This window comes from Salvelinus sp. IW2-2015, linkage group LG27 (genome assembly GCF_002910315.2).
Source record: "Salvelinus sp. IW2-2015 linkage group LG27, ASM291031v2, whole genome shotgun sequence".
Lineage (NCBI taxonomy): Eukaryota > Metazoa > Chordata > Actinopteri > Salmoniformes > Salmonidae > Salvelinus > Salvelinus sp. IW2-2015.
The window spans coordinates 6983261-7000412 of NC_036867.1; the positions used below are offsets into that span (position 1 = coordinate 6983261).

General features: G+C 41.6%; 1 protein-coding gene across 1 annotated transcript in view; it reads right to left on the minus strand.

Moving 5' to 3' along the window:
- The window catches only part of LOC111953872 (piezo-type mechanosensitive ion channel component 2-like), a 167413-nt gene that overhangs the window by 93683 nt on the left and 56578 nt on the right, over positions 1-17152 (minus strand). Inside the window, exon 4 of the mRNA XM_070435672.1 lies at positions 13402-13444. Coding sequence (XP_070291773.1) covers positions 13402-13444 — 43 coding nt within the window. The remainder of the gene's footprint in view (positions 1-13401; positions 13445-17152) is intronic.

A 17152-nucleotide genomic window follows, 5' to 3' on the forward strand; every position in this document is an offset into this window, starting at 1 on the left:
ACAGACAGACAGACAGACAGACAGACAGACAGACAGACAGACAGACAGACAGACAGACAGACAGACAGACAGACAGACAGACAGACAGACAGACATGCACAGAGCAGGGATGCCAACTCCAGCTCCCAAATGGCAATAATAAACTGTTCCTGTGCCATTGAAACTGTTATTCCTTCAAACAATCTGCCAACTGTCATTTAGAAAACCCCACTTTAACATACAGTAATATCCATGTCAGGCTGAACGACACACAACTAGAATGGTTCAAACGTAATTCAATTCATCATCAAGCTTCGAGGTGAACGATAATAACAAGGGAGGGTTAATGGTAAACGGTTGTGCCGCCATCCTCTCATATAGAATATAAAAACCTGAAAGTCGATGCCCTGGTCGACTGTTCCTGTGCTTAGGTAAACCACAGCTAACGGGATGATTAGGAAGTCGACACACAGACAGACTGCAATTGTCGACTTAGGGCCGTGAGGCCTCAGGAAGGTTGAAGGAAGGTTGTGGGAAGGATGAGCTGTTTGCAAAGTGACACACCTAATGGCAGAGATAGGTCTTCACCAGAAGCCAGCATGGTTAGGTAACTGTTATATGGCATCCAGTTATAAAACACACACTAAAAAAGGGTCCCATCCAGTTGAGGAGGTGATACATAGGAAGGACAATGTTTTCTACTATTGTCTGAGACGCTACGTATTTCGGAGAAAGTATTCCAATATCGATGAACATAAAACTGTGAAATTTTACTCTGGCAGCACAAAGAATGTCTCAAATGTCAGATACAAGTCTGTCTCCAATCGTTTTGTCTGGAATGGCTAGACGGCCAACACTTGGCCATCGTAGTATAGTTCCCCTTTGTTCTGCCTAGTGGAGAGTGGACTGAAGCGGAGCTGAGGCAGCGCTTTGCCCTACTCCAGAGGGTCACAACACTGGACACAGGGGCCTAATGATGGAACTCAACCAATCACGTCCAGCATATTAAAAGAAGACTGTACCACAAGGGGTTAATTAAGGAGGGTAGTCTGGATCTGTTTACTAGAACTACTTCCTCACAAAATGGAGGACAGGTCGTGAGTTTGATTAATTTAGCCCCGCTGTTTACTCTGAGTCATCGAGCAGGGGGGAAGGAGGGAGAAAAAGCCACAATTCACATCAGGAAGCAACCAGAGGCACAGACCACCAAATAACACAGTACAACCCAGTTTCTTTTTATACCTCTGTCCGTCGCTTGTACAAGCACTTTTTGGTGTAAGCCTTGAGGAACATGTTTAGCTTCTTCATTCTCGAATACAAAAAATATATAGTTGTTGACTACTGAAGAAGGGAAAGGTAACGTTGTGAATGAAACAGGTGACACGTGGTTGTAACAGGTGACACGTGGTTGTAACAGGTGACACGTGGTTGTAACAGGTGACACGTGGTTGTAACAGGTGGTTCAGATATGCTCATACTCAATTACAACAGGTGTTCCTACCGATCTGTTCTAGGCAAAATCTTGATCCCCGCCGACAATATCCTGCTTATCTGGTTGTCTGGTACTGTATCTCTCAGGACATTCAACACTTCCTCCCCACTTCACCTTTAATCCCCTGTAAATCCCTTTAACCGGGTTGTTTCAAGTTGGCCAATATGCTCTGGGCCGTCGCTAGACAGCAATTACGCTTTAATTGTTTGTACAGTAAACAGAGGACGTTTGGCGCGTCGCCCCCGGCAGCCCTCAGAGTACGGCGCGGTCCTGGCGAGGTCCGGGCAAGGCTGGCAGCGTCCACAGAGTACCACAGACCGTCGGGCACCCTGTCGGGCCAAGAGAAACAGGGCAGCACAGTGGCACGATTCAGGCCTCACATATCACTGGTTTATATTCCAGGCCAGCACCTGGCCGGCTGGCAATATCCAGCCCAACATTATTAAAGACCTGGAGTTTAACTACTGATTTGAGAATTATACATTAGAGGGTGGAAAATGTTTTGTGACCCAGTGTTTAACAGAAATAAATGTGTAATTAATAGATTAGGGTATTTGTGGAGCAGTAGATTATACTTTAGAGATGTATATGGTAATTAGATGGTGGCTGCACTGAGTAGACTTCATTGAGGAACAAGGAACAGTCACAGCTCTGAAATAGTCCACCTGCTCCAACCCAGACAGCTCTTGGAAATCTGACTAGATTTATCCATCTCAGCTACTGTACGCTAGTTTGGGTGTGTGAACATGACTCTTTTTCCCCGAATAACAACAACATAGTATAGAAATGTCACAGTTCAAAGCACCATCATGCAATATGTATACTGTTGGACTGTGTAGTAGTCAGAGGAACAGAAAGCAGACACTGGAGTCTTTGAGTGCGCTGGGTTTCACCACGTAAAACGTCTTGTTTCACAGACTAAATAAACAGTAGTCGTTACAAAATCAAACCACGTCTGGAGATATTCCCTGATTCTATCAGGGAATAGGATTCTAGAAATGTTGCACAATACTCAGCTGCCCTCGGAACAATAGTGAGGGGATGTCGATATGATAAAGAGGAAATCTTGTTTCAATGTAGACAATGAAGCAAGAGTAAATAACATAAGATACAAAAGCCCAGTTGGACTTAACACACACAAACATCAGATTGTGAACATGATCCTAAGCTTATCTCCATGAGAAAGGAAACAAAAGTGACTTTTACCTCGATGCACCAACCACCACAAAACATGGTTATGGGTATTATGGGTAGAAGGCTCCCAAAGAGGAATAGAGAAGGACATAAGTGCTGCCCTGAAGCGACGATGGAGATCACATGACGGAGGTCACTTGCTTAATACATACAGTGCCTTCAGAAAGTATTCACACCCCTTGACTTATTCCACATTTTGTTGTGTTGCAGCCTGAACTAAAAATGGATTTAAAAAATGTTTTTTACACATCTACACACAATACCCTATAGTGAAAACGGGTTTTTCAAATTTTTTGCAAATATATTGAAAATGAAATACAGTGATCCCTCGCCACTTCGCGGTTCACTTATCGCGGATTCGCTATTTCGCGGATTTTCATAATGCATTTTTTTTTTTTTTTGGTGCATTGTGCTCTGCATTCTGATTCGCTAAAAACTCACTCCCGCTTCTTGTATCAAAACATGCTACGAATTGTGCTATYATTTTGTCGTCTCGTGCAGTTATGTGTACGTACATAAAACAGCTTGGCAAATTTACATTAAGTTGGCCAAATTATCTTGTAATTTCGAACATCTCCTAAACCCATAATGTCGACGAAACGGCCTACACGTGAGTCACTGTATTTGTATACATGTAATAGTTGCTAATTGTAAAAAAAAAAAAAGTTTTCTATTTCGCGGATTTCACTTATCGCGGGTCATTTTCGGAACGTAACCCCCGCGATAAACGAGGGATTACTGTACAGAAATACAGTGTGCATCAGTATTCACACCCCTCTTGTATGACACTCCAAGTTGAGCTCAAGTGCATCCAATTTCCTTTTGATCATCCTTGAGAAGTCACTACAACTTGATTAGAGTCCATCTGTATCCAATTCAACTGTTTGGACATGATTTAGAAAGAAACAGACCTGTCTATATAAGTTCCCACTGACAGTGCATGTCAGAGCATAAACTATACCATGAAGTCCAAGGACCTGTCTGTAGATCTCCAAGATTGCGATGAGGTATATATCTGGGGAAGGGTTTCAAACAATTTCCAAGAGCAGAGTGGTCTCCATCATTGGGAAATTAAAAAAATATGGAACTACCCAGTCTCTGCCTAGAGCTGGTCGTTCGACCAAACTGAGCAACTGGACAAGAAGGACATTGGTCAGGGAGGTGACCAAGAACCCAATGCCCACTCTGACAGAACTACAGAGTTCCTTGGCTGAGATGGGAGAACCTACAGCACTTCACCAATCTGGGATTTATGGGAGAGTTGCCAGACGGAAGCAACTCCTGAGAAAAAGGGCACATGAGAGCACACCTGGAGTTTGCAAAAAGGCACATCAAAGACTCAGAGCATTAGACAAAAGATTATGTGATCTGATGAGACAGAAATATAACTATTTGGCCTGAATGCAAAGCGCTATATCTGGAGAAAACCAGGCACAGCTCATCACCCATCTAACACCATCCCTACCGTGAAGCATTGTGCTGACAGCATCATGCTATGGGGATGTATTTTCAGCAGATAGAGGGAACAATGAATGAAGCCAAATACAGGCAAAGTCTTAATGAGAACCTGATTCAGAGTGCAAACAACCTTAGACTGTGGCGAAGATCTACGTTCCAACAGGACAATGACCCCAAGCATACAGCCAAAGCAATGCTGGAGTGGCTTCAGACTTGAATCCCATTGAAAATCTGTGAAAAGATTACTGTTCACCGCCGCTCCCCGTCTAACTTAACAGAGCTTGAGAAAATCTGGAAGGAAGAATGGGAGAAAATCCCCAAATCCAGACGTGCAAAGCTGATACAGACATACCCAAAAGGACTCAAAGCTGTAATCGCCGCCACGGGTGATTCTACAAAGTAATGACTCAGGTGTGTGAATACTAACAGTACCAGACAAAAGTTTGGACACACCTACTCATTCAAGGGTTTTTCTTTATTTTTACTATTTTCTACTTTGTAGAATAATAGTGAAGACATCAAAACTATGAAATAACACATATGGAATCATGTAGTAACCAAAATATATTTTATATTTGAGATTCTTCAAAGTAGCCACCCTTTGCCTTGATGACAGCTCTGCACACTCTTGGCATTATCTCAACCAGCTTCATGAGGTAGTCACCTGGAATGCATTTCAATTAACTTCTTTGTGATAGGGGGCAGCATTTTCACTTGTGGATGAATAGCGTGGCCATAGTGAACTGCCTCCTACTCTGTCCCAGATGCTAATATATGCATATTATTATTACTATTGGATATAAAACACTCTGAAGTTAGTTTCTAAAAATGTTTGAATGATGTCTGTGAGTATAACAGAACTCATATGTGCACTAAACGTGCTAGCAAAAGTAGCTACTTAGACATAAGTAATGGACATTATCGAACAAAACAACGATTTATTGTGGAACTAGGATTCCTGGGAGTGCATTCTGATGAAGATCATCAAAGGTAAGGGAATATTTATGATGTAATTTCGTATTTCTGTTGACTCCAACATGGCTGAGAAATGTTGTTATATCTGAGCGCCGTCTCAGATTATTGCATGGTGTGCTTTTTCTGTAAAGTTTTTTTGAAATCTGACACAGCGGTTGCATTAAGAACAAGTGTATCTTTAATTCTATGTAAAACAGGTATCTTTCATCAAAGTGTATGATGAGTATTCCTGTTATTAGATGTGGCTCTGCAATTTCTCCGGATATTTTGGCGGCATTTCTGAACATGGCGCCAATGTAAACTAAGATTTTTGGATATAAATATGCACATTATCGAACAAAACATACATGTATTGTGTAACATGATGTCCTATGAGTGTCATCTGATGAAGATCATCAAAGGTTAGTGATTCATTTTATCTCTATTTCTGCTTTTTGTGACTCCACTCTTTGGCTGGGAAAATGGCTGTGTTTTTCTGTGGCTATGTACTGACCTAACATAATCGTTTGGTTTGCTTTCGCCGTAAATCCTTTTTGAAATCAGACATGTTGGCTGGATTCACAACATGTGTAGCTTTAATTTGGTGTCTTTCATGTGTGATTTCATGAAAGATAGATTTTTTATAGTAATATATTTGAATTTGGCGCGCTGCATTTTTTCTGGCTTTTGGCCAAGTGGGACATTAACGTCCCACATATCCCAGAGAAGTTAACAGGTGTGCATTGTTAAAAGTTCATTTGTGGAATTTCTTTCCTTCTTAATGCGTTTGAGCCAATCAGTTGTGTTGTGACAAGGTAGCAGTGGTATATAGAAGATAGCCTTGTTTGGTAAAATACCAAGTCCATATTATGGCAAGAACAGCTCAAATAATCAAAGAGAAACAAAAGTCCATCATTACTTTAAGATATAAAGGTCAGTCAATACGGAACATTTAAAAAATGTTAAAAGTTTCTTCAAGTGCAGTGGAAAAATCATCAAGCGCTATGATGAAACTATCTCTCATGAGAACTGCCACAGGAAAGGAAGACCCAGAGTTACCTCTGCTGCAGAGAATAAATTCATTAGAGTTACCAGCCTCAGCAATTGCCGCCCAAATAAATGCTTCACAGCGTTCAAGGAACAGACACATCTCAACGTCAACTGTTCAGAGGAAACTGCGTGAATCAGGCCTTCATGGTCGAATTGCTGCAAAGAAACTACAACTAAAGGACACCAATAACAAGAAGAGACTTGCTTGGGCCAAGAAACACGAGCAATGGACATTAGACACGGGAAAATCTGTCATTTGGTTTGACGAGTCCTAATTAGAGATTTTTGTCTCCAACCACCGTGTCTTTGTGAGATGCAGAGTAGGTGAACAGACGATCTCCGCATGTATGGTTCCCACCATGAGGCATGGAAAAGGAGGTGTGATGGTGTAGGGGTGCATTGCTGGTGACACTGTCGGTAATTTATTTAGAATTCAAGGCACACTTAACCAGCATGGCTATCACAGCATTCTACAGCGATACGCCATCCCATCTGGTTTGCGGCTAGTCGCACTATATCATTTGTTTTTCAACAGGACAATGACCCAAAACACACTTCCCGGCTGTGTAAGAGCTGTTTGACCAAGGAGAGTAATGGAGTGCTGCATCAGATGACCTGGCCTCCACAAGGCAAAGGGTGGCTACTTTGAAGAATCTAAAGACTAAAATATATTTTAATATATTTTCACACTTTTTTGGTTACTACATGATTCTATATGTGATATTGCATAGTTTTGATGTCTTCACTGTTATTCTACAATGTAGTAAAATAGTCAAATAAAGAAAAACCCTTGAATGAGTAGTTGTGTCCAAACTTTTGAATGGAACTGTATGTAAATTAGATATTTCTGTGTTTCGTTTTCATTACATTTGCAAACATTTCTAAACATGTTTACATTTTGTCATCATGGGGCATTGTTTGTAGATGGGTGAGAAAGAAAATGTTTTATCTATATTGAATTCAGGCTGTAACAAAACAAAATGTGGAATAAGTCTCGGGGTATGAATACCTTCTGAAGGCACTGTACAGTACATCCCTCTCAACAAATCTCCATTCTCATGTGGTTATTCTAGGTGCAACACATTTCCTATGGGAACCAGTGACCACATTTCAAGCTTTTATGCCCATTGTTAGTAAGAAATCTTTCCCGCAGAAAAGAAACCATTTATGTAGACCAGCTTGACCGACTCTGCCAAGGAAAGAAACAATGAAATACAAAATGAGATGGGTAAATTCCACGCTGTTATTCCCCTCACTGTTGCGTCACACAGTTGAACGTCAGCCAAGAGGACCCAGCTCATTCCAAGTCAATTCATCTCACTCTACTGAGGGGAACACAACAGCAACTGTGTGTTACAGTGAATACATCAAAGTCTAACTTAAATCTAGTTAAGGTTTTAATTTGACAGAAAGGGTTGTCCTTTTATTATAAACCTAAAAATGTGGATGCCAGACACTGATGTTGACCCTGACAGAAAGGTCTTTGTTACACAGAAATGTACATGATAGACAGTGACGTTTCCTCTCCTCTCCACAGTCTGAATCAGCTACTGTCTGACTGTTGGTTAAGGGCTTGTAAGTAAGTATTTCACGGTGATACCTGTTGTATTTGGCGCATGTGACAAATAACATGTAATTTGATTTTGATTAACACTAACGTATGGTGCTGATAACAGAGCAGACAGACAGACAGACAGACAGTCATATTACGTAAACTACTAATACTACTGGTTGGCTATAGGCTCCAGCCAGGTACATGGCTCATACCGAAGCCCCAGCCTCTTGCCAAACACACACACTCACAACCTCTTCCCAGCCAGCCAGGTTAAATTACATAATCAAAAGGGGGCAAAGCTGGAATGCCGGAACTACCAAAAAGTAATGTAGTTCAGACACACTCCTTCGCCGTGAAATAATATGACAGACTAGTAGTCAATGAAGGCTAGGCCAATAACCAGTGTCAAGAAAATGAAGATTTACAAATTTACACCTGGCCTCATACACTTGAGATTGTGACTAACAACCTTTCCACACAATAACAGACATTCTGATTCATTTTTTATGTATAACACAAAAAAGTAGATTTCCCAAGGATTCTTTGATAAGTCCCCAGGAAAGGACACTAGTGTCACATTCATTTGAATCTTCCTTTGTCTGTAATGGTCCTCCCTCATTACAGGCGCTCCCAGTCTCGCTTTCCAGTGCTGTATGTCATGTGAAACTGGAGCTCCATTAGGGGGCTAGGCCACTCCAGAGCCGGGTGTAAGTAGGACCCATCACTCAGTGGGCTCCATAGGCTCCTGTCTGGTACACATTCATCACCGTCACTCACCTGTCTCCCAGACTCCCACAAAGCAACAGGAGGAGAGGCGCCGTAGCAGCAGCATCAGGGCTGAGACAGACCCGAGCGGGAGAGACTACAAGAACACAGCTGACGCTTAAACCGACTTTAAACCTAAAACTGACACTTACCTTAACCCTAACCTTAACCATACTCTTAACCCTAAACCTAAACCTAAACCTAACCCTAAACTTAATGGGATACTTCGGGATTTTAGCAATGATGCCCTTTATCTACTTCCCCAGAGTCAGATGAACTAGGGGATACCATTTGTATGTCTCTGTGTCCAGTACGAAGGAAGTTAGAGGTCGTTTCAAAAGCCATTGCTAACTAGCGTTAGCCCAATGACTGGAAGTATATGGGTATCTGCTAGCATGCTCGTAGAGGCCAATAGACTTCCAGTCTTGAACCTGTGAGAACTGTGTTTACAGTGTGACATCATAAGTTGAGTAAATATCTGTTATAAATCTGTTATTAGTGTGCAAAAGGTCAGGCATATTTGCCAAATGATATCAACAAGACCATTAGGCTAAGCCCCATATGTCACCAGAAGTAGTCAAAACACTGACGAGCCATCTTTCTGTCCTGCTAATTTCACAGACAGACAGACAGACAGACAGAGAGGACCATGGAGAGGGCTGTTATAGTTACCACCCAACGAGCCTTGCTGGGAACTCCCTCTCTCCCAGACAAAATTACAATATCACTGTATCCAACACCTGAGGAATGCCAGCAGCTTCCCTCATGGTGGCATTACCGTGACTCTAAACATTCGGGTTGGCTCTTTCCCCCATTTGCTGTTTCTTTAACCCAGTAAGCAGTAACACGTTCCAATTCTTGGAAGGTGACATCACCGCACCTGTAGCTATGGATCACCTCGGGAACCCTGAAATGGCTCTGCTAATTAACCTAGCACACAGACGCAGCACAGSGCAGAAGACTGGGCTAATTTACTATGTTTACGCCACACATGCTGTAAGGATATGTGCAAAAGTTATACAACCATAATTTCTGTGAACCCGGCGGCCGCACCAACCATAACAGCCGATGCTGTGAAAATAAACGCCCACTTCAATTCGTCATGACACAATGTAGTAAAGGTTCAGACCTGAAAAAACACAAAATCTCTGGTTTGTTAGGTCTATTATTTTACAGCTAGCCTTTCTTTCAAACCACAGCTGGGGACGAAGCATGTATCCAATAACTGTATATATGAATGGACAAAGCCATTGATCAAGTGACACCATTCATTTCTCTGTGAAGACTCAATAGCGCATTTGAAGCCAACGAAATCGGTTAAGATGGCGTCTCCTGTCGGAGATTTATGCAACCATAACATGCGCAGTATTAGCTATCGCTGTCGGCCTTTGAACTTCGTGGCTTCAATGAGAGGGGGCAGTCATTCTCCCCTGCACGTATCTCGCTTTGAGGCATTCGATCACATCAACAAAGCCTTGAACAGCATGTAATGACGACATAAGTAAGCTATATACAGGGTCAGTTCCAGGGTCAGTAAGCTATATACAGGGTCAGTTCCAGGGTCAGTAAACTATATACAGGGTCAGTTCCAGGGTCAGTGCCAATACCATATTTACAATGTACAGGGATACTGTAGTGATAGAGGTAGACACGTATAGGGGTAAGTGGACGAGGCATCAGGATATATGATAAATAGAGTAGCAACGTGTGTGTAGAGTCAGTCTGAATGAGTGTGTGAACAAATTAAATGTGTGTGTTTGTGTGTGTGTGTGTTGGAGTGTCAGTGTGAGTGTGTGTGAATGAGTGTGTAGAGTGTGCATAGAGTGAGTATGAGTGTGTAGAGTGTGCATAGAGTGAGTATGAGTGTGTAGAGTGTGCATAGAGTGAGTATGAGTGTGTAGTGTGCATAGAGAGAGTGTGTAGAGTGCATAGAGCCAGTGCAAAATGACTCTGCAGTCAATGCAGAGAGTCTGTGTAGCCATTTTGTTAGCTAAAGTTGAAGTCGGAAGTTTACATACACTTAGGTTGGAGTCATTAAAACGAGTTATTCAACCACTCCACAAATGTATTTTTAACAAACTATAGTTTTGGAAAGTCGGTTAGGACATCTACTTTGTGCATGACACAAGTCATTTTTCAAACAATTGTTTAGACAGATTATTTCACTTATAATTCATTGTATTACAATTCCAGTGGGTCAGAAGTTTACATACACTAAGTTGATTGTGCCATTAAAAAGCTTGGAAAATTCCAGAAAATTATGTAATGGCTTTAGAAGCTTCTGATAGGCTAATTGACATCATTTGAGTCAATTGGAGGTGTACCTGTGGATGTATTTCAAGGCCTACCTTCAAACTCAGTGCCTCTTTGCTTGACATCATGGGAAAATCAAAAGAAATCAGCCAAGACCTCAGAAAATAAATAGTAGACCTCCACAAGTCTGGTTCATCCTTGGGAGCAATTTCCAAACGCCTGAAGGTACCACGTTCATCTGTACAAACAATAGTACGCAAGTATAAACACCATGGGACCACGCAGCCGTCATACCACTCAGGAAGGAGACGCGTTCTGTCTCCTAGAGATGAACATATATTGGTGCGAAAAGTGCAAATCAGTCGCAGAAAAACAGCAAAGGACCTTGTGAAGATGCTGGAGGAAACAGGTACAAAAGTATCTATATCCACAGTAAAACAAGTCCTATATCGACATAACCTGAAAGGCCGCTCAGCAAGGAAGAAGCCACTGCTCCAAAACCGCCATAAAAAAGCCATACTAGGGTTTGCAACTGCACATGGAGACAAAGATCGTAATTTTTGGAGAAATGTCCTCTGGTCTGATGAAACAAAAATAGAACTCTTTGGCCATAGTGACCATCGTTATGTTTGGAGGAAAAAGGGGATGCTTGCAAGCAGAAGAACACCATCCCAACCGTGAAGCATGGGGGGAGCAGCATTATGTTGTGGGGGTGCTTTGCTGCAGGAGGGAATGGTGCACTTCACAAAATAGATGGCATCATGAGGGAGGAAAATTATGTGAAAATATTGAAGCAACATCTCAAGACATCAGTCAGGAAGTTAAAGCTTGGTCGCAAAAGGGTCTTCCAAATGGACAATGACCCCAAGCATACTTCCAAAGTTGTGGCAAAATGGCTTAAGGACAACAAAGTCACGGTATTGGAGTGACCATCACAAAGCCCTGACCTCAATTCCATAGAAAATGTGTGGGCAGAACTGAAAAAGCGTGTGCGAGCAAGGAGGCTTTCAAACCTGATTCAGTTACACCAGAAGGAATGGGACAATCTGTCAGAAGGAATGGGACAAAATTCACCCAACTTACCCGAAATGTTTGACCCAAGTTAAACAATTTAAAGGCAATGCTACCAAATACTAATTGAGTGTATATAAACTTCTGACCCACTGGGGATGTGATGAAAGAAATAAAAGCTGAAATAAATCATTCTCTCTACTATTATTCTAACATGTCACATTCTTAAATAAAGTGGTGATCCTAACTGACCTAAAACTAGGAATATTTCCAAGGATTAAATGTCAGCAATTGTGAAAAACTGAGTTTAAATGTATTTGGCTAAGGTGTATGTAAACTTCCGACTTCAACTGTATATAGCAGTCTTATGGTTTGGGGATAGAATCTGTTCAGGAGCCTGTTTGTGTCAGACTTGTTTCTCCGGTACTCAGTGGTGTAGCTGTTGAACTTTTTGAGGATTTGAGGGCCCATACCAAATCTTTTCAACCTCCTGAGGGGGAAGAGGCGCTGTTGCACCTTCTTCAGGACTGTTTGCGTGTGTGTGGACCATTTTAAATCCTTATTGATTTCGACACAGAGGAACTTGAAGCCCAGGATCCAGTTGCAGAGGGAGGTGTCCAGGCCCAGCATCCCAAGCTTGGTGACTATGGTGTTAAGCGCTGAGCTGTAGTTAATGAACAATATTATCACATAGGTAGTCCTCTTATCTAGGTGTGTGAGGACGTTTCCAGTGCAATGAAGATTGCATCGTCTACAGTATGGATCTGTCGGGGCGGTATGCAAATTGGAGTGGGTCTAGGGCACGTGTCAAACTCATTCCACGGAGGGCCGAGTGTCTGATGGATTTTGCTCCTCCCTGGGGTACTTGATTGATTAATTAAGGGCACTAATTAGAAAGGAACTCCCCTCACCTGGTTGTCTAGGTCTTACCTGAAAGGAAAAAACTAAAAGCAGCAGACACTAGGCCCTCCATGGAATGAGTTTGACACCCCTGCTTTAGGGTGTCTGGGATGATGGAGTTGATGTGTGCCATAATCAGCCTTTCAAAGCACTTCATGATCACATAAGTGCTACAGGGCAGTAGTTATTATGGCAGGTAGTCTTAAGACTTCATGGGAACAGAAATGATGGTGGTCAGCTTGAAACATGTGGGGATTACAAACTGGGACAAGGAGAGGTTGAGAATGTCTGTGAATATGCCTGACAGCTGTTCTGAGCATGCTCTGAGAATGCACCCTGGAACACCGTCCGGCCCTGCGGCCTTATGAGCGTTTACCTGATTAAAAACCTTATGGATGACCCACTTGGGAAAACAGTCATTTGTATGCTGCGATGAGGGCTCTACCTGAGTGGTTCATATGGCAATGAAAGTAGATGAGAATGAAACATGGATTGTTTTGTTTGGCTGCTGTGTTTTAACTTGCTCTAGTGTATTAGAGTGTCTGCCAAATGACTGAGTGTATTGGGTGAAATGTAATCATTCAGTTGAGCTCAATTGAACGAGTACTATGGCACTATGCCATAGAATGGATTTTAGCGACGTACAATAGAACAAGTAAACCTTCTTGTTGTCCTCTGTGGGGTGTGGGAGGATACTCCCCACTTTACCACACAAACACCATGAAAATATATATGGGAATCAAACTGAGCTATGTACAGTGATTTTAATGTGAAAGCTTTGGTCTCTTACCTTTCCAAGCCCAGCTGTCGAACCGACTTCTCCCATGTTGAACCTGAAAAGAACACAAAATATAGACGTCAAAATCCTCGCTCAACAGAGTGGACCATTATTCCAAACTCCTGAGGTGGACTTAAGATGGCAGCTGCTCAAATGGCAGGCTTTCATGAAGCACTTTCTGTTATCCCACAGAGCCTCCCCATCATTCAACCTGGAGTGTTGACAGCCTGAGCCCCATTAGAATACACTGAAAAGTTGAAGTTGTACCAATCCATCTTTGACTCGATAAACTTTCTATGTCTGCACAGGGATGCAATCCCACTTCTGACACCAATGTGGCAGATCTTTCAAATGATATACAGATTACATGAATAATTTAACCTTGAATCCAATCGTTTCACACGCACACTGACCCTCCTTAGGACGGTAAACACAGATCTAAACCATATGTTAGCGAAGGTAAACCACACACACACACACACACACACACACACAGGGGCGGCCGTGCACCATCGACAGCCACTTGGAACGCCCTCCGTCTCACAGTTAGTTGTCATCCTGTGACTCACATGACTCATGCATTTGGCAGACAACTCCTCTCTCTCCTCTCTTCTGCCTCTGTGTGTTTATGACACGAAACTCCGCTGTCCACCCGCACGTTGATTTAACGACTCAGGGAAAAACAAAAATGTTCTTGAAAGGCTTTGGACTCCTGGGCTTTTTGTTTACAGAGACAGTTCCAGGTGTGTGGAGGCCCCCCTCTGGACGGGAGTTGAGATTTGTCTTACAGCCAAGTGCCAACTCCCAACACACCGCCCCCCTTCAGCTGATCTGAGGATAGTTACCCTAACGACAGATCCATGAGTCAGTGCTCAGGCGGCTAATTAGCTCTGTCATTAGCTCGTTAACTGCCTGGTTAATAAGCCCTACTCGGATGAGAAGACAAGTTCACCACTGGGATGACTGATGACCACTTCCTGTTTAAAAAAGGAATTTAACTGAGAAAGTACTGAGAAAGTACTTTCTGTACTTAACTTGAAATTATTCAACTTTATCAATGATACATTTCTTGGTAACACTTTACCTTAAGTTGCCTTTATATTTATGTAACTAAACAGTAACAACTGAAGTAACAACATTGTATTAACATGTAGTTACATATTAGTAACTCATTTGTAATAACATGCTAATAGAGCGTAGCCATTTCTCTAAAACACACTATCATCATGGTGCTTTTTAACGGTAAGTTTACAAACATTGGTTGTGGTAAGTATAATTGAAACTTGGGTATCATTACGGTAAGTGGGGAAATAAGTATAGCCAGTTATAATTGTAATGGCTTAGCAGATCATAAAAAAAGAAGACACATTTTTACATGGCTAAAAGAGAAAGAATATAATATCTATTGTTTACAGGAAACTCATTCTACAAATATAGATGAGATTGGGTGGGAAAAGGACTGGGAGGGAGAAATATATTTTTGTCATGAGCAAAGAAACTCAAAAGGGGTGATTTATACTAATTAACACAAATTTTGATCAGATTGTGCAAACTGTGCAAACAGATCCGCAAGGAAGATGGATTACTTTAAATATGCTATTGGACCAAAACAGATCTGGCTAATTAATCTATATGGGACAAATAATGATGATCCATACTTCTTCTAAAATATATATAATAATCTATTGAGCTCACAAGCAACGAAATAATCTATTATTATGGTTGGAGCTTATAATACGGTTTTAAGTACCTCAACCTATCATAAAGGAAATCACTCACTGACCCTGTATATAGCTCAAACTATACAAACTATCACCCTCAAACACTTAAGCATATCACGAAGATCATGGATACATTAGAACTAGTGGATATATGGAGGTTGAAAAATCCTGACCTAGTGAGATATACGTACATGGAGGAGGCTTAATCAAGCTAGCCGTCTTGATTACTTCCTAGTCTCGTTCTTGCTGGCAATTTGTTCTTAACTAAGACAAAATAATTCAGAATTTACTTTATTTTGCAAAGCAAAATCCCCTTATTGTATTGGACACTTTCAAATGTACTTTTAGAGGCCATTCAATACAATACTCATCATTAAAACCACAGCAGTTTAGATCAAAAGAGATTTGACTAATAAAGGAAATAGAGGAAGTAACAGGGCAGGTATACGGTAATGGAAACTGTACTATAGAGGCACAAAATAGGTTAGAGGAAAAACAAAAATAAATGGAGGTACTTATTCAAGAACGATCAAGTGTAATGTAATACAAAAATAAAGCGAATTGCATGGAAAATGGTGAAAAATGCACAACATTTTTCTTGAATCTTCAACATAGAAATTCTACCAAAAGGAATTTACAGAAACTCGTTACAAATGATGGAGTTATCTGTGATTCACCAAATTATATTTTGAAAGAGGAAGCAAAATATTTTAAGCATATGTTTTCTTTTCAGTCTCCTCCATTTCCACTGAATGATGTTAACTGTAAGGATTTCTTTCCTACTACTACTACTACTACTAATAATAATAATAATGTAAAATTAACACATTTACAGAAAGACCTGTGTGAAGGCCAACTTACAGAAGAGGAACTTTTAGAGGCAATATAATCTTTTCAGCCTGGAAAAACACCAGGGCTTGACGGTATACCAGTAGAGGTATATCAGACCTTTTTTGATGTACTCAAAGATCCATTATTGCATGTTTAATTACTCTTATACAAATGGTAGACTTTCAGGTCCTCAACAAGGTCTGATTTCATTACTACTAAAACAGGACCCAGGTGGTAAGTATAAAGACCCAGTCCATTCATAAAACTGGAAGTCTGTAACACTTCAATGTTGTGATGCGAAAATCCTGGCGAAATGCATAGCACATACACTACCGTTCAAAAGTGTGGTGTCACTTAGAGATTTCCTTGTTTTTGAAAAAAAGAAATTTGTCCATTAATATAACATCAAATTGATCAGAAATACAGTGTAGACATTGTTAATGTTGTAAATGACTGTTGGAGCTGGAAATTGAAGATTTTTTTATGGAATATCTACATAGGCGTACAGAGGCCCATTATCAGCAACCATCACTCCTGTGTTCCAATGGCACGTTGTGTTAGCTAATCCAAGTTTATAATTTTAAAAGGCTAATTGATCATTAGAAAACCCTTTTGCAATTATGTTAGCACAGCTGAAAACTGACGTGCTGATTAAAGAAGGAATAAAACTGGCCTTCTTTAGACTAGTCTTAGTGTAACAGTATAACTTTAGTACGTCCCCTCGCCCAGACACGGGCGCGAACCAGGGACCCTCTGCACACATCAACAACTGACACCCACGAAGCGTCGTTACCCATCGCTCCACAAAAGCCGCGGCCCTTGCAGAGCAAGGAGCAACACTACTTCTAGGTTTCAGAGCAAGTGACGTAACTGATTGAAAGGCTACTAGCGCGTACCCGCTAACTAGCTAGCCATTTCACATCCGTTACACTCACCCCCCTTTCAACCTCCTCCTTTTCCTCAGCAACCAGTGACCCGGGTCAACAGCATCAATGTAACAGTATAACTTTAAACCGTCTCCTCGCCCCGACACGGGCGCGAACCAGGGACCTTCTGCACACATCAACAACGGTCGCCCACGAAGCATCGTTACCCATCGCGCCACAAAGGCCGCGGCCCTTGCAGAGCAAGGAGCAACACTACTTCTAGGTTTCAGAGCAAGTGACGTAACTGATTGAAACGCTACTAGCGTGTACCCGCTAACTAGCTAG